At 48.0% G+C, this 16,942-nt stretch overlaps 3 protein-coding genes and 1 long non-coding RNA gene across 9 annotated transcripts; 3 read left to right on the top strand and 1 right to left on the bottom strand.

Annotated features, from left to right (window-relative positions):
* Positions 1 to 191: 191 nt before the first annotated feature.
* tspan12 (tetraspanin 12) lies at positions 192 to 2,663 on the bottom strand. Of its 5 annotated transcripts, none has more exons than XM_061806599.1 (7): positions 2,529 to 2,663; positions 1,953 to 2,080; positions 1,685 to 1,820; positions 1,539 to 1,604; positions 930 to 1,037; positions 717 to 860; positions 192 to 426 (listed from the first exon to the last, which is right to left on the bottom strand). In XM_061806599.1, exons 1-7 carry the CDS (start codon positions 2,592 to 2,594, stop codon positions 205 to 207), a joined length of 870 nt encoding a protein of 289 aa, XP_061662583.1. In that variant the 5' UTR covers positions 2,595 to 2,663; the 3' UTR covers positions 192 to 204. The 5 variants fall into 5 exon arrangements, with proteins under 5 accessions (XP_061662583.1, XP_061662584.1, XP_061662588.1 ...); XM_061806600.1 differs by having other exon boundaries at positions 1,998 to 2,080; XM_061806604.1 differs by having other exon boundaries at positions 284 to 646.
* LOC133493324 (uncharacterized) lies at positions 1,656 to 2,918 on the top strand. The gene is made up of 3 exons (XR_009792927.1): positions 1,656 to 1,796; positions 2,508 to 2,712; positions 2,788 to 2,918. It is a non-coding gene; the product is annotated as an uncharacterized LOC133493324 (long non-coding RNA).
* Positions 2,919 to 3,173: 255 nt separating this feature from the next.
* On the top strand, positions 3,174 to 10,877 carry cct2 (chaperonin containing TCP1, subunit 2 (beta)). Of its 2 annotated transcripts, none has more exons than XM_061806590.1 (16): positions 3,174 to 3,300; positions 4,165 to 4,239; positions 4,323 to 4,388; positions 4,586 to 4,697; positions 4,776 to 4,852; positions 5,124 to 5,236; positions 5,325 to 5,527; positions 6,477 to 6,577; positions 6,668 to 6,795; positions 7,129 to 7,232; positions 7,315 to 7,434; positions 7,885 to 8,013; positions 8,407 to 8,510; positions 8,608 to 8,707; positions 9,434 to 9,575; positions 10,651 to 10,877. In XM_061806590.1, the coding sequence occupies exons 1-16, from the start codon at positions 3,298 to 3,300 to the stop codon at positions 10,679 to 10,681; spliced, it is 1,608 nt and encodes a 535-aa protein (XP_061662574.1). In that variant the 5' UTR covers positions 3,174 to 3,297; the 3' UTR covers positions 10,682 to 10,877. The 2 variants fall into 2 exon arrangements, with proteins under 2 accessions (XP_061662574.1, XP_061662575.1); XM_061806591.1 differs by lacking the exon at positions 3,174 to 3,300 and adding an exon at positions 3,434 to 3,572.
* A 156-nt stretch (positions 10,878 to 11,033) lies between these two features.
* nots (nothepsin) lies at positions 11,034 to 13,922 on the top strand. The gene is made up of 9 exons (XM_061806598.1): positions 11,034 to 11,537; positions 11,630 to 11,810; positions 11,968 to 12,085; positions 12,285 to 12,403; positions 12,488 to 12,687; positions 12,764 to 12,892; positions 12,990 to 13,134; positions 13,212 to 13,310; positions 13,538 to 13,922. Exons 1-9 carry the CDS (start codon positions 11,476 to 11,478, stop codon positions 13,709 to 13,711), a joined length of 1,227 nt encoding a protein of 408 aa, XP_061662582.1. The 5' UTR covers positions 11,034 to 11,475; the 3' UTR covers positions 13,712 to 13,922.
* Positions 13,923 to 16,942: the final 3,020 nt, after the last annotated feature.

The following is a 16,942-nucleotide window of genomic DNA, read 5'->3' as shown; positions in this document are numbered from 1 at the left end:
TATACTGTACATACAAACCACACAAATACACACACATTCATTCTCTATTTACATGCCAATATTTCTGACGTTTTAGTTGTCCATCCGTTTATCCGAGCCGCTTATCCTCACGAGGATGCGGGAGTGCCGCCGCCAATCCGAGCTCTCCTCAAGGCAGGAGGCGCGCAACGCCCTCAACCGGTCGCCAGCCAATCGCAGGACTTTTTATGATCTGATGCTAATGCTCGGCTGCACGTGGAAGCGACGTCCAGCGGGCGGGCCCGGTGGTCCTTTGGGCCACTTGCGCCCGTAGTAAATGGTCCAGAGCAGCGTGAGGGTCAGCGCCATGGCCAGGATCTGGGCCACGCCCAGGGCCACGCCCAGGAAGCGCAGCAGCTGCAGCGGCACGCTGGAGCGGATGAACGACAGCAGCTTTGGTCCGCAGCCCTGCGGGCCAGAAAGTCCACGCCGGCCGTCATTCTCGGGTCCGCATCTCATTCTCGTGCCGTGATGTCATCGCGTCATCTCATTCTCATATCACCGTGTCACTGCACTGCTATTCGGATGACATTGTCTCGTTCTCATGTCATCTTCTCATTGTCATGACATGACATGATGAGCCATTTCATTCATGCCATCATCATTCACATCATAATTTTCTCATGTCCTGTGGACGTCATTCTCATTGTCACGTCTTCGTGAACCAATTTTTAATCCGGTCACGGGCGTCGTCTCACCTCTTGATGGAGATCGCTGAGGTCGTGCTGGCGGGCGCGCCGGGCGCATCCTGGATACTGATTGGAGCAGCACGAGTCGGGAGGCCACTCCCTCTCCGTCATCTCCAGCCAATCCGTGAAGTAGATCACACCGCAGCACTCGAACTACACGCACACACATTTATGGATGTCACGTCCAGTATGTATGCGTGTTCGCGTGTGCGTGCAACCAACCTGTGTCTGAAATGTGTTCCAAGTGTGCGTGAGCCACTGATGCTGGCGAAGGCCAAAGTTGGACATCCGAAACTTTAGACTGATCATGTCAGACCGCTGCACATGGGGCTAAATACACACACACACACACACACACACAATCGGTCAGATGTGTGAACTTTGCTGATAACGGCATGCACACTGTTGGAGGATGCTTTTTTTTTTTTTTTTTTTTTTTTTTCCCCCTACGCGTGTTTGTTTAATTTCGGGTAGTGAGAATGTTGGTTATCCAAATAAAGGCTGGAGATGATGAACAGTTTCTTCGAAGAATTTACTGACAGAATATTCCGGCCACTTCTGAGTTACAGACAATGGCTGTGGAGAGAAGATACAGAGAAAACACGCATCCTTTTTTCTTGCCCCAAGGGCGGACTATGCGTGGCATCAAACCTGTGGCGTGACCGTCTCAGCCGGTTCTCGCTGGCAATGGATTATTACAAAGTGTCCAGTGAGCAGTTCATCAAGGTTAGCCTACGTGCAGAGGTTTGCTCGAGGGCACATCTGGCTTGGCGTTGGTCTGTCTGTGTGTGTGTGTGTGTGTGTGTGTGTGTGTGTGTGTGTGTGTGTGACCTGCTCATAGGTCCACAGAGCGCTCGCCAACTCCACGCACAAGATGACCAACAGACTTCCGAAGTACTGCAACGCAAACGCGGAGGATGCGCGCGGGCGTTACCGTCGGTCCGTCTCGGCCAATCGGAAGCGAGACGCCAGCTTACTGAGGACAGCATCACCAGGTCGCAGCGCAGCGTGCCGCACACGCCCAACGTGGCCACCATCAGCAGGAAGCAGCACACCGCCACCAGGACCGGGTGGACCACGGGGGCAAAGGTCAGCACGGCAGCCTCCTCCAGCCTCCGACGCGCACACAAACACACGTGAATGAACACACAAATCTCTCAATGAAACACGCTCGTACACACACACACATACACAACAGATATATGCACAAATGGAAACCCCCAAAACAGAATGACAAACACAAACATGAGTTTTGTTGTCGCCGTCGCGTTGTTGCGTGTGCGTGCCGACCTGGTGTGGGCCGTCAGAGTCAGGACGGCGTTCAGGGAATCTCGCATCCACGCCGCCATTCCCAGAATGCAAGCCGACATCAGCTGCGCACACACACACACACACACACACGCAGATCAGTTTCTGTGACAGAAATAACATCTGACAATGTGGAATTTGACACACACGCACAACACATATAAACGTACACACACATAAGCACAGTCGGACTCACACAACGCGCACATTAAACACAACGTACACCGCAAAAAAACCCAGACACGTGCACGCGTGTGCGGCCGCACATGCACAAACACACACCGCTCACAAACATACAGACAACATATGGACACGCACGCATATGTAGACACCCAAACAACACACACACAAATGCCGAACAGACATACCACAGTGCCCAAACGCAACACGCGCACACTCCACGAGTCGGTAAATCAATCAGGATTAAGATTTATGAACAAATATGTGGTTTTGATTCTGTGGCATGTGACAAGTCGCTCGGTGTGACGACAGGCCGGGCCACTTCGTTCTTACCCAGAAGAGCACGTTGAGCGCGTAGAGGAAAAGGCGCACGCATCTGACGGCGTCCTGTCTCGCCATCGCTCGCTTCGGGCCTCGGATGCTTCGGACCAGCACGGCCTCATTCTGAGTTGAGCCGGGCCGGGCCGGGCCGAGTAGCGCGCAGTCACTCGTTCTGGCTCCGTGGGAGAAAAAACAGGTGGCGGCTGCTGAATGCCAACTTGGACGAAGTCGCCCTGCCCGGCGCGATCTCACGCACACGCTCTTGAAATAGGCTCGACGTGACTTCGCACGTCACACCCGGCAGGATGTCTGCTCCCGGCGGATCGAGGTCGGGGGCAGGAATGTGACCCGATTGTCCTCGCCAGTCGATGATTGCTGTAAGGATTTCCCAAACACTCCCATCACAAACATTTGACTCAATACAAATGTTAACTGTGCATCTCAACTTGTTTGTTTGATTTATTGTTCTTATTATTACTCACTGCGATTGGTTGGGGACCAGTTCAGGGTGTACCCCACCTCCTGCCGGATGATTGCTGGGATAGGTTCCAGCGCTCCTGCAACCCTTGTGAGGATAAGCGTCTCAGAAATCATTTTGGTGAAAGCCAACGCAAAGTATATTCCGTTTAGTAACGGATGGGGGCAGCAAAGCGCACCGCTGTGCGGAAGTTGCCGGATTGTACAAGCCGAAGAAGAAGCCCATCTCTCTCTCTTTCTCTCTCTCTCTCGCTCTCTCTCCTCCACCTTTTTTTTTTGGTGTCCACCCATAAACGCCGACATCATGGTGAGTTTCCAAATTATTTACTCTCTTGTTGAACCGACCAACCAAACAAACAATCTTTGAGCGAACGGGAACTCTGCAGTTAAACGTTAAAACCAAGCACACAGACGCCCTCTTTCGGAAAATAACTTCGTATTCGCATCTCTGGCTCTGTTAGCCACCCGTTAGCTGCCGATGCTAACCGGCGAGCACATGTTACTTGTTCATAGCTAAGTTCTTGCTAGCGCTGCGTGATGAAATATCCCTTAAATATCCAACAGCTCGTGCTACACATAGTAAGAATTGATGTTTTATAATGTTTTATGCGCTTTTAGTTAGCACTTAGCTTGTTTGCATCCTCGGCTAAACGTGTCTTGTCCTTGTAACTGTCAGCGGTTCATCAAAGGATTATAAACTTGGAGAAATATAGAAACAACCCAGTTTGACAATGTACTTAATACTTAAGATTGGCTGTGCGTGTGTCATTTGCACACGAATAAACCTGTGCTCTGAAGGCCCTCGGACGTTTTTCGAGTTTCCTCCCTTATTTAATTTTTACTTAAACTAGAGAAACAAATTATGATTCATTTACCGGTTTGTTTTATAAATTGTCAGAGAATAGGCACCATTTTGAATTATACTTTTTTTTCCAAAGTAAAGTCAGATGTGTTGTGTGATTAAAATGGAGAAATACAGAAGTTCAGAGGGAATTGACAATTTCAAGTTAAAACATCTTTTCTCAACGATTAATCGGTTACCGGAATAGTTATTGAATAATTGCCTCTTAATTTGGTGTAGAAAATTGATTGATGGCACATTTTGTAAGTTCTTAGTGTGTAATTGTGTGGAAACAGGAGGATGATGATGATGATGATGTGTTTTCCGCAGGCATCCCTTTCAATGGCCCCCGTCAACATCTTCAAACATGGAGCAGATGAAGAAAAAGCTGAAACTGCTCGTCTGGTGCGTACGTTTGTACTTTATCACTGAATTGAAGAAAAAAAAGTGATTGCCAAGCTTAAACGCATCATGTGTTTTGCCCGCAGTCGTCTTTTGTGGGCGCCATTGCCATTGGAGACCTGGTGAAAAGCACCCTTGGGCCCAAGGGCATGGTGAGTACTTTTTTTTTTTTTTTTGGCAGTTTCATGTTTTCATGTAATGCAAAAGGAACATTGACTGTATATCACGACTAGCATGTATGTTACAGTAATTGTAAACCTTCAAACAACTGCTACTTTAACACGAAAACAAAGCCTACAACAATTCCTGCTGACAAATATTTTTTCTTCTGTTTGCCTGCGTCTTTCAGGACAAGATCCTGCTGGGTGGCGGCAAAAGCGGCACGGTGACTGTGACCAACGACGGCGCGACAATCCTGAAGGCCATTGGCGTCGACAACCCCGCCGCCAAAGTTCTGGTCGGTGAGTGACGACGACGCCTGGTTGGGGGGTGAAGTCAGTACGTCTGCAGGGGGATGAAAGGTTCGCGTGTTTTCGCAGACATGTCAAAGGTTCAAGACGACGAAGTCGGTGACGGAACCACGTCCGTCACGGTTCTGGCGGCGGAGCTTCTGCGGGTAAGAAGCTGCTGCTGCTGCTGCTGCTAAATTTAACCCGTGTCTACTTCACTCAAAGTCAATCAAGACATTGAGGTCACAGATTAAAAACTAAAGAGATATTTTCATTTATCAGTGTGAGGGCAAAAGATTTGCAAATTAATGCAGCAACAAATAGCCTAACCCTAGCCTTCGAGTTTTATAATTTTTCCACAGCAGTGGAAGAGACACTTCCTGTTTACGTGGCGCACAAAGTTACAACTCCCTGTTGACGGCTCCCTTTGTTTGACAGGAGGCGGAGCTTCTGATCGCCAAAAAGATCCACCCGCAGACCATCATCTTGGGCTGGAGGAAGTCCACGCAGGCGGCCAGAGATGCGCTGAGGGAGGCGGCCGTGGATCACAGGTGCTCTGCTCTGATTGGCTCGTGAATGTGTCGCTATTTGCGATCGCCATTTTTTTCCCGTTCATTCATGATGCGTACGTCTCCATAGCAACGACCCGGCCCGCTTCCAGGAGGACCTCTTGAACATTGCACGCACCACGCTGTCTTCCAAGCTGCTGACCCACCACAAGGACCACTTTTCCCAGCTGGCCGTGGACGCCGTCATGAGGCTGAAGGGCTCCGGCAACCTGGAGGCCATCCACGTCATCAAGAAGCTCGGCGGCAGCCTCACCGATTCCTACCTGGACGAAGGTGAGTGAGCCCGGACCCGAGCTCACTTGAGGGCAGACGACGCAAAACTACTTTTAATCCAAGTTTGTAAAACAAAACAAAACAAAAAAAAAAAAAAGACAAAAGAGAGACAAGCACTTGCACTCATACTCCATTCAGAGTCTGTACTTTTTTTTTTTTCCACACCCTTTCATGCTCTTTTGTATTTCTGATGGTGTATTTTTTCAAATCTTTTTTTTTGATCCAGTTATTTCCATTTTTCCATTATCATCACATTGACTAGCATTGGCACAGGCATATGTTCTTTATCTTCTGCGACGAACGTAATGACCATCTCCCCGTACATCTGCGTGTTTGTCATATACTGGCGACACAGTTAACGACAGATTAGATGTCCGCTTCACAGTTTGGGGTTCAAATCCCGGTCTCGCCTCCGTGGAGTTTGCATGTTGTGCCTGTGTGGGGTTTTTTCCCCGGGTAATCCGGTTTCCTCCCATATCCCAAAGACATGCCATGTGGCTTGATAGAAGATTCTAAATTTCCTGCGGGTTTGAATTTGAGTGCCATTGGTTGCTTGTTACTGTGTGCCCTGCGATTGGCCGGCGACCAGTTCAGGGTGTACACTCGAAGGTAGCTGGGATAGGTTCAAGCGCTCCCGCGACCTGCGCGAGGAGAAGCGGCTCACGTATTGGATGGATGGATGGATGAGTTATACTGCCCCCAGGCGGGCACAGTGTGCACACAAACAACAGCAAACGTCTGACTGAAACAAAAAGTTTGTTTACATTTGATTTCATGGTTATCGCTGCATGTTTTTCCAAATTACGTCATTATAAAATAAATAACATTTTTGTTTTTGTTTTGGGAGGCTGGAAGGGATTATTTTTTTCCTGATTTGAGATGCAAGTTTTTTTGAATCGCAAGTGTAGTCACCGAGCCGAAGAAACACGCCCGCGCTGTGTTGTTTCAGGCTTTCTGCTGGACAAGAAGATTGGCGTCAACCAACCCAAGAGGCTGGAAAACGCCAACATCCTCATTGCCAACACGGGCATGGACACGGACAAGATAAAGGTGGGCGAGGCTGCGCTTGGCGGACATTGGCCATTAAGAAGAAGAAATGGAGTTTCTATATATATTTTTTTGATTCCCCCCTCGCCGCAGATCTTCGGCTCGAGGGTGCGCGTGGACTCCACGGCCAAGGTGGCCGAGATCGAGCTGGCAGAAAAGGAGAAGATGAAGGAGAAGGTCGAGCGCATCCTCAAGCACGGCATCAACTGCTTCATTAACAGGTCGGTCGGCAATGTTGTGTTTTGCATCAAATTGTACAAAGAGCATAAATACACTCAAAAGCCAAACTGCAACAACATCTTAATCATCTTTTTTTTGCTTGATTTCAATTTAGCGTATTTCCTCCTCAGGATGGCATATTTTTTGAGTTATAAAATGTATTGTTTACAGTCTCAATCTAATTTCAACAACTTAAATTGGGTAGGAAATGGGGACTGACGAATAGTATCAATTTGTGAACAAAAAGTATGAAATTGACCAAATTTGGGCATGCGACGACGACATAGATTTATTCGATTGTTATCTTAATCAGTCGTCAATGTGTGACTCGCCAGGCAGCTGATCTACAACTACCCCGAGCAGCTCTTCGCTCAGGCTGGCGTCATGGCCATCGAACACGCCGACTTTGCCGGCGTGGAGCGCTTGGCCCTCGTCACCGGTGCGCACATCCGTCCGGCTGTCGTGCCCTCCGTGTGTGCGCACTTCTGTGCATTGATGAAAGGTGTGCGTGTGCACGACAGGCGGCGAGATCACGTCCACTTTTGAGCATCCCGAGCTGGTGCAGCTGGGCCACTGCAAGCTCATCGAGGAGGTCATGATTGGCGAGGACATGCTCATCCACTTCTCTGGCGTCGCCATGGGTACGCACGCCGGTGCTTGATCACAAAAGTTTTCATTCGTCATTTAGTGTGCGTCATTTTTGTCGTGGGCCACGTACGATTTCCCTCAGCGCGACATTCTGGCTATGAAACACAAGAAATACTGTATCACCGCTTCAAAAATCAAGGAATCAATTGCTGTCAAAACAAACAAAGAAAGGCCATTGGTAAGAAAAATAATGCCTGCAAAAGTTATTCATTTCATATGACAATTGAAAATTTCGCTCCAGATTTTAGCAAAGATCACAAGAGTTGATGCGCGTGATTTGCTTCCACGGGCCACGTAGAATAATGTGGCGGGCCGGATCGGGCCCCCGGGCCTGGAGTGTGACGCCCCTGTCGTAGGGTATCAAATACATATCTCAACTTCATTTTTGTTATCGAGCAGTTACAAAATAAGCTTCATCTGAAAGAAAAGTCGGAATTTTGCAGGTGAAGCGTGCACCATCGTGCTGCGAGGAGCCACTCAGCAGATTCTGGACGAGGCGGAACGCTCGCTGCACGACGCCCTTTGCGTGCTGGCCCAGACCGTCAAGGAGCCGCGCACCGTCTACGGAGGAGGTAACAAAAAAACAAAAAAAGAATAAAATAGCAATGATACTCCAATGGTTTGGCACTGAACATTTTTGATTTGCATGCAAATAAGTACAAAATAACAACAATGTCCAATCATATGGACTCCTGTTCAAAGGTTTGAAATAACCCAAAAATGTCTTCTTCTTTTTTTTTGCCGAGGACATTTTAATCATTCATAAATACTGTCCACACCAGAACTTTACAACCTTTGAGCCAAGACACATTTTATTACAAATAATCCAAGACAATGGCGATCTTTGTTTATCTGTACCTGTCAAAATCTCTTCCAAAACAATTCCATGTTTTGTTCACGAGATGGCAGAAAACCCGTTTCCACGTTTTGGCGTGTCGTGTGTTTTTCCCTGCTCTTGTGTTCAGGCTGCTCTGAGATGCTGATGGCCAAAGTGGTGAGCGATTTGGCCAACAAGACACCAGGCAAGGAGGCGGTGGCCATGGAGTCCTTCGCCAAGGCTTTGAGGATGGTAAAAAAAAAACAAAAAAAGTTTATTATTAGTTGTTCGTAATGGATGCGGGGTTTTTTTTTTTTTTTTTAATCTTTGTGATGTCATTGTCCTTCAGTTGCCCACCATCATTGCAGACAATGCCGGCTACGACAGCGCCGACTTGGTGGCTCAACTGCGCGCGGCGCACCAGGAGAACAAGATCACCTTCGGTTTGAGTGAGTAACTAGGAGGTTAAAAAGTTGTTGATTGTCTTGTGTCTGCACGGCGTAGGCATTGTCCCGTGCAACACCTCTGCAAAAAGAGCCGCGCGCACGTAAACAAAAAAAAATTGCTGCCTGGTTTGTTTTAGTCACTGCTGTGACGACGTACTCACCATTCGTCCTGGTTCCACATACCGCCTACGTTGCTACCTTCTTCGTCAATTTTACAGCATAATTAAACACATCATCTAGGCATTTTGGTCCATTTATGTAAGTGGACAGTCGCCATTGTTGTTGCTTTGGAAAAGAAAAGAAAAGCGGCTTCCGGAAATGAGCAAAATGACCCGAGGACTGTGGCGTCCCAGCCAATTGCAGCTGTAGCGACACCTCTGACTTGGAAAGCTGCAGCACATTTTCACATCGACGTCCGTGGGTTGGGCTTGGGCATTGGCATGAAGACAAACTAAACGAGGGATAGCAGCAGTGACGTCAACGTGGCAGGCGCGAGTCCAAAGAGGCCCGACCGCCACGATCACCAATCTGACTACTTTTTTTCCCCGCTCTCGTAGGACATTTCTGTACAGTCGTAGGACATATTTACTATTGAGGCAAAACTCTCGTAGTCGTTCCAAGCTCAACACAGTTTTTCCACCATTATGTTGGATCGTTATGAGTGAGATGATAACTGTGAGATGTCAACTGTGTGTCTTAAATTGTCCAACGGCGTTCTGTCCCCCGCAGACATGGCGGAGGGCACGGTGGGCGACATGGCGGAGCTCGGCGTCACGGAGTCGTTCCAGGTGAAGCGGCAGGTTCTGCTGAGCGCTTCCGAGGCGGCCGAGATGATTCTCCGAGTGGACAACATCATCAAAGCGGCCCCCAGGTCAGTGACGCCCGAGCGGCCAGCAACGGTTTGAATTGTCGCCTATTTTTCATCCGACTGCCGTCGTCACGGTAGAAAGCACAGAGGAAAGGCCGAAAGGTTTGCTGGATATTTGAGCGACTGCTGGCAGTGATGGCCCAATATAATATGTATTGGGAGTTAACGAGGATCCCATTTTTGCATGTCAGATGAGTTAAAGTGATTTGCGGAAATCTCAGTCGGGTCTGGCAACTCAATGTTGGAGACAGAATGTGGTAGTTTGCCGCAATGCTTTATTCGCGGTTCAGCTTTTGCAAATTTCCATCCGTTATTTGCTGAAAAACGTCGACCGTTCCGTGTTTTTGTGTGTTGCTTTGGCACCATCTCGTGGCATTTTGACGCCAAGGAACTTTGTCGAATCAAGTTAAGGAGGTTCATACCCGTCAATTCGTACGGATTAGCCGTAAGTTCATACGGATTTTGTGGTGAATCTTACGTATCCGGCCGTATATCACAAATCATACGGATTCTGACTGACATTATTGCAATGCAAAGTCAACATATGGATGGATGCTGTAATTTTTAGAGTTAGTTAGAGAAAGTTACACATGAATACAATTCTCAACACGGTAATGCCACTAAAGAGACTTTGATAGTTAGACATTAACTTCAGATATTATCATTATGGGGGATCTACAATAAAAAATCATCATCAAAGTTTGTGTTTTTTTTTCCCTCCGTTATTTTGACATAGAATTTGCTTCGGTATGTTATAAGGATTTTTCGGGTATTTTATACGGGTTGGCGCTCCGAAAAGTTGACAGGGACGGAGGTTCATTGAGGAGCAAAACGGGAAAGTCCGCAAGTATTGAAACCTCCACAAATAAGTTTAGAATTGCCTACAGCTGCCACAAGAGGGAGGCAAAGCATTATTTTCTTCCATCTGAAACTCCTCAACTCACTTGAACGTTGCCGTTCACTGTGCTGTCTTTATCATTCATTGTTCCGTGAGCTCCCGTAGATTGCGCGCGTCTTAAAAACAAGGCAATGAAATGAGGGGATTTCAACCAAACTTTGCGCACTTGTTTGTCTGCAGGAAGAGAGTTCCGGACCACCATCCTTGTTAGAGCAAGAGGATGATGAAGACGGACCTCATCCTCCTTATTTATCTGCGCAGTTGAAAAGAGAAAAGCTCCTTTTTCTCCGCACTCGAGTGGCGAATTCCAGCAGCTTGTGAGCCAAACTCGAGCTGCTCGGGCTCACTTTCTTGTCTTTTGGAATGTTTTTTTGTTGACCGAAATTAAAGCAAAGGTTCAATTGAAAGGTCATTGAGCAGTGTCATTGATCATCTATCAATAGCGGTTGCAACAGTTAATTGACAGCTAATTGATTAAAAAAAAATCTTTTACATCAGGATATCAAAATCCTCAACATTTCAGCTTATTATGATATTTTTTTTTTTTTTTTTTAATTCACGTGATCCTCCAAGAAGGCAGAATGATTATCTTTGTGTTGAATCCAAATAAGAACTTTGCAAACGTGCGTTTAATTTGGAAAATATTTCTGCCGATTTTCTGACAGTTCATGACCACACCGATAACTGACTCCTGTTTGTGCGTTTTATACAGCGTTAATTTGAAGTATCCTGTTTTGGAAAATAAGGAAAAATCGGAGTCACCGACTTAACCAAAAAAATATTGACAGCTTGATCGATTATTGAAATGATCTTCAGTTGCAAGCCTAAAATCAATCAAATGTACCTTTCCTTAACTTTACGGCACCAAGTTTCAACCTCTCGAGTGAAAACAATCCCAAAGTGTTTCAACACACGGACGGACGTGCATGCGCGTGTATTGATTGCGTCCCGCTAATCTGATAAGATGACGAAACCGTTGACGGTTGTCACTGTGGAGCGGACGCGATGGACGCGCTCAAGTTGCTTCTGCTTCTGTTGATCGCCGCCACCAGCCAGGCGCTACTCAGGTAAAAAAAAAAGTACGAGTGAGGGCAGAATGTATTAGTGCGCGTATGAAAAAAATAGGACAAAGGCTTCAAGTCCTGGTGACGCTCTCCAGGGTTCCCCTGCAGCGAAGGCGCTCCGTCCGCTCGCAGCTGCGCGCCAGCGGCGCCCTGCGAGACTTTCTTCACGAGCACCGGCCCGACGCCTTCAGCCGGCGTTACGCTCACTGCTTCCCCGCCGGCACGCCGTCCTTGCGGCTGGGCCGAACCAGCGAGAAGCTCTACAATTTCATGGATGTAAGATGGAAAAGCAAAGGACTCGTACACTGGGACTGGGACGGCGCACTTGGGCACACTTATTGAGGATGGGGAGCAAACGAGCAAAGGACTTTCCATACGTTCTGATGACGTCATCTTCGATTGTGGAAGCTGATAAAATGATGTTTTTTGTCAGGCGCAGTACTTCGGTCAGATCAGTCTTGGGTCTCCGGAGCAGAACTTCTCTGTGGTCTTTGATACCGGGTCGGCGGACCTCTGGGTGCCGTCGACGTACTGCGTCAGCCAGGCCTGCGGTAACGCGCGCACGCAAACGCACCACGCTCTGCACAAATACGACACGTGCACGTAAAAAAAATATGTCGGTACACAATCGACACGCGTAAAACGGACAATTTACACGCACACACTGCTCGACCTCCATGTCAGAACATTTTGACCGTGTTTGGTGATAAGAGGTCAACAACCTGCGTGTGCGTGTGCGTGTGTTGACAGCGGTGCACAACCGTTTTCGAGCGTTTGAATCTTCTTCGTACCGTCACGACGGTCGTACCTTCGGCATCCATTACGGATCGGGACACCTGCTCGGGGTCATGGCCAGGGACACGCTCAAGGTCAACAGCGCCCTCGAAACGTTAGTTAGCGGTTAGAGTTCCGCCCGCGCTAATCCCGAATGACGCTTGCCCGCCTGCCCGCAGATGAGCGGCGTGAGCGTCCCCAATCAGGAGTTCGGGGAGTCGGTGTACGAGCCGGGCTCCGCCTTCGTGACGGCGCGCTTCGACGGCGTCCTGGGCATGGCGTACCCGTCTCTGGCCGAGATCCTGGGCAACCCGGTCTTCGACAACATGATGGCGAGCGACTCCCTGGACCGGCCCGTCTTCTCCTTCTATCTCAGCAGGTAGTCGCGCCGGCTCGCCGAGCCCGGCCGTAGAACCGCAGACGTAAAACGGCGCCGGTGTGTCGGCGGAGTGCAGGAGGACGGGCGGCGGTCGGGATGCGGACGGGGAGCTCCTGCTGGGCGGCGCCGACGAGGCTTTGTACAAAGGACCCGTCACGTGGCTTCCCGTCACCGCCAAAGGCTACTGGCAGATTCGCGTGGACGGGTACGAGCTCTTGAAACGCGCCGCTTCCCGGACGGGTGATCGTTTTATTCATCTTATTTTCTGATTAATATTCGGATGTATCTGTTTTTGCGTCCAGCGTGTCTGTCCAAGGCATGAAGTCGTTCTGTCCGAGCAGCTGCCAGGCCATCGTGGACACGGGAACGTCGCTCATCGCCGGGCCCACCGATCACATCCTCCGACTGCAGCAGCTCATCGGAGCCACGCCCACCGGCATTGGCGAGGTGAGCGCGGCTTCGAGGTCAAGTGGGGGTCACGGCTTGTCCTCGCACACCTGTGACATCACCCGTGTGTTTGTCAGTTCTTCATCGACTGCGCCAGGTTGTCCAGTTTGCCCCACGTGACCTTCGTTCTGGGCGGCGCAGATTTCACGCTGACGGCCGATCAGTACGTCAGGAAGGTGGGGAACGGCCGTCATCCAATCTCACGTCGTCGTTCTGAAAATGAAATCAACTTATGGCAACTATCTTCTGCCAGTGACGGATAGTGACAAGGAGAACAATTCATTGTTCTACCAATAGATGGCAGAATAAGGCTTAATTTACCCGTATAAGCGCTTGTCCCCATTCATACATTTACATTTACATTTACATGACACACCCCCACGACGTTTGTGGTGACCGTCAGGAGATGCTGGGCGACAGAGAGCTGTGCCTGAGCGGCTTCCAGGCGGTGGACATCGTGACGCCGCAGGGCCCGCTGTGGATCCTGGGCGACGTCTTCCTCACCGAGTATTACAGCATCTTCGACAGAGGCAACGACCGCGTCGGCCTGGCGGCTGCCCGCCATCCCGAGCGCTGACTTGATGTCGTCAATAAAGGCATTGGTTCCTGAAGCATTTCACTTGTGTGTGCGAGTGCGAGTCCATGTGACGACATTTCACTTTTGAGTCTGAATGAATTTGAGTCGCGAACAAGCAAATCAGTTTTAAGTAGTGTGATTTTGTGTGTGTGTGTGTGTGTAGAAAAAAAATCAATTCAAACATTCCCAACAACACTTAACGACCAACTGGATAAATTCCCATACTCAATAAGATGTATTATTAGTATTTTTTTTTAATCTGTAGAGTATTTTGTATGAATGTAGGGAGAGACTTGAAGAAGAGTGAGACCTCCTCCTGGGCGCCAACAACAGCACAGAGTGATGCACTTTCCGATCGTCTCTGAGTTTCGAGCGCTGATCTGCGGTCAGTTGTTTTCGCGCCAGTCAGCGTCGATGTGCGCTAACCTCGCGACTGCCGAAGTTTCTTTGGGCAACCAACCAACGTGTAGTTTCCACGAACGGCAAAAACGAGCGGAGTTCGACATTCTGTACGTTGAGTTGTAAGCTGGCGAGTTGGCGAGTTGTTGTGTTTGCACGCTAACGCGAACGAGTAAAGTCGTCGATTAGCACGATGGAGCGTTGTTAGCTTGTGGCAACGTTAGCATCGCGGGGCAGCTGCTTGTTTGCTAGCACCCCCCCCCCTTTTTTTTTCATTTTTTTAAAAAAATCACCTCATGTATGAATATGACATGCTTAAAGGTCATATCCTTTAATCTGACGGTGTGTGCTTTCGAGGCGGTTAAGCGTGTGGATTGTTTTCAAATGTGATTTCAAAGTTGCTAGCCACTTCATTTCAATACATTATTTGCAGGTTTCCTCCTACAGTCCTCATCTTCCTTGTTTTCTCCCTTCTTTCGTTCCCTTTCTTTTCTTTCCTTTCTCATCTTTCTTTCCTTTCCTTCTTTCCCTCTTTCTTTTTATTTCCTTCCTTCTGTCTTATTCTTTCCTTTTTTTCTTTCCTACCTTCTTTCTTTCCCTTTTTCTTTCCTTCCTTCTTTCTTTCCCCCTTTCCTTCTTTTTTCCCTCTTTTCTTCTTTCTTTCCTTCTTTCCCTCTTTCCTTCCTTCTTTAATTCTTTTTCTTTCCTTCCTTTTGTTCTTTCTTCTTTCCCTCTCTTTCTTTCCTTTCCTATCTTTCCCTCTTTCCTTTTCTTTCCCTCTCATTCCTTTTAATTGTTTCTTTTTCTTTCCTTCTTTCCCTCTTTTTTCTTTTTCTTTCCTTTCTTCCTTCCTCTTTTTTCTTTTTCTTCTTCCTTCCTTCTTTCCCTCTTTTTTCTTTTTCTTTCCTTTCTTTCATTCCTTGTTTCCTTCCCTCTTCTTTCCTTTTGTTTTTCTTTCCTTTCTTCTTCCTTTCTTTCTTCCTTCCCTCTTTTTTCTTTTCTTCTTTTCTTTCTTCCTTCCTTTTGTTCTTTCTTCTTTCCCTCTCTTTCTTTCCTTTTGTTTTTCTTTCCTTCCTTCTTTTGTTCTTTCTTTCCCTCTTCTTTCTTTCCTTTCTTCCTTCCCTCTTTTTTCTTTTCTTCTTTCCTTTCTTTCATTCCTTGTTTCTTTACCTCTTTCTTTCCTTTTAATTGTTTTTCTTTTTCTTTCTTCTTTTCTTCTTTCTTTCCTTTTTTTCTTTTCTTCTTTCTTTCCCTCTTCTTTCCTTTCTTCCTTCCCTCTTTTTTCTTTTCTTCTTCTTTCTTTCATTCCTTGTTTCTTTCCCTCTTTCCTTTTAATTGTTTTTCTTTTTCTTTCCTTCCTTCTTTTGTTCTTTCTTTCCCTCCTTGTTTCTTTCCTTCCTTCTTTCTTTCCCTTTTTCTTTCCTTCTCTCTCTCTCTCTCTCTCTCTCTCGACCAGTCCACAAAACGCGCGACCGCGATGCCGTCCAACGTGGAGGTGAAGGCCAAAGTGAGCCACCCGCAGCACTTTGCCGAGCTGGCGTCGCGGCTCAGCCGGTCGGAGGGCGCCGTCATCCGGCAGCACGACACCTTCTTCCGCGGCCGCCGAGGACGACTGAAACTGCGCGAGTTCACGGTATGCGCGCGCGCGCGCGCCTGTCTGTGGAGGACAAACATCGGCAAACGTTTGCGTCGCTCGTATTCAGGACGGCTCGGGTCAGCTGATCTTCTACGAGCGTCCCGACACGGACGGACCCAAATTGTCCCGATACGCCGTCAGCCCCACGTCGGACCCCGCGGGCCTCAAGGTACAAACGCGCCCGTTTGCGTGTCTTTGCATCCCCCAGACGTGCTCGGGTGTCGCCCTCAGGCCGCGCTCTCGTCCGCCCTGGGCGTGAAAGGCGAAGTGCGCAAGGAGCGCCGTCTCTTCCTGATCGGTCAAACGCGCGTGCACCTGGACGCGGTGGAGGGCCTCGGACACTACGCGGAACTCGAGGTGGGGCTCGTCTTCGTCGTGCCGTGCGCCCGTTTTATCCCTCGATGCGATTTTTATTCGGTATTATTTTAGGTTAAAAACGTCATTACGGGCCAGCTCGGTCTCTCGTGAAATGTTTCAACGCGCTCTCTGCAGGTGGTGATGCGTCCAGATCAGGCGCCGGAGGACGGCCAGCGGGTGCGCTCGTTTTTTTTTCTCACGCTCTGAAGGCGGACGCCGGAAAGCCGCCGAAGCAGCGATTATAGCGTTATATTATAAGCATTATATATATTTATACGACGTCCTTTTGTGTTGCCAGGTGGCGGAAGGTTTGATGGCGCAGTTGGGCGTGGCCAAGGAAAGTCTGGTGACGGGCGCCTACGTTGACCTGCTGCTGGAGGGACGCGCTGACACGTAAATCAAACCCACACAAAGCCACTGCGTGGTGAACCAATTTTTGTATTTTTATTTTTTATTTTTTATTATTTTTTTTTTTACAATAAACTGTGTTCAACTAAAAGATGGTTTGTCTCAAAATACTGTACTCGGTGTAAAATAGGCAATGTGAAATTTTACGTGATCAGATGTCCTGTCATTTGCTCCATTTTTATTTATTTATTTTTTAAATCTTAATATTTTCAGGCGCAGACCAAATGACTAAAAAAATGTGAGGCCTTTTTCGGTGTTTTAATCAAATTTATTTACTTCAAATATATCCTCTTAATGACAATTTGTATTTGAAATTTGGCTTTTATCACTAGTTTACAGAATAAAACTTTTTTTTTTTTTTTTTAATTTGACTGCAATATATATATCCAAAATAGGAAACTCAGAAACTTATCATTTTGACTTTTTTCCAG

Source organism: Syngnathoides biaculeatus, chromosome 20 (genome assembly GCF_019802595.1).
Source record: "Syngnathoides biaculeatus isolate LvHL_M chromosome 20, ASM1980259v1, whole genome shotgun sequence".
In the NCBI taxonomy this organism is placed as follows: Eukaryota; Metazoa; Chordata; class Actinopteri; order Syngnathiformes; family Syngnathidae; genus Syngnathoides; species Syngnathoides biaculeatus.
This window is presented reverse-complemented; position numbering and strand designations above follow the sequence as displayed.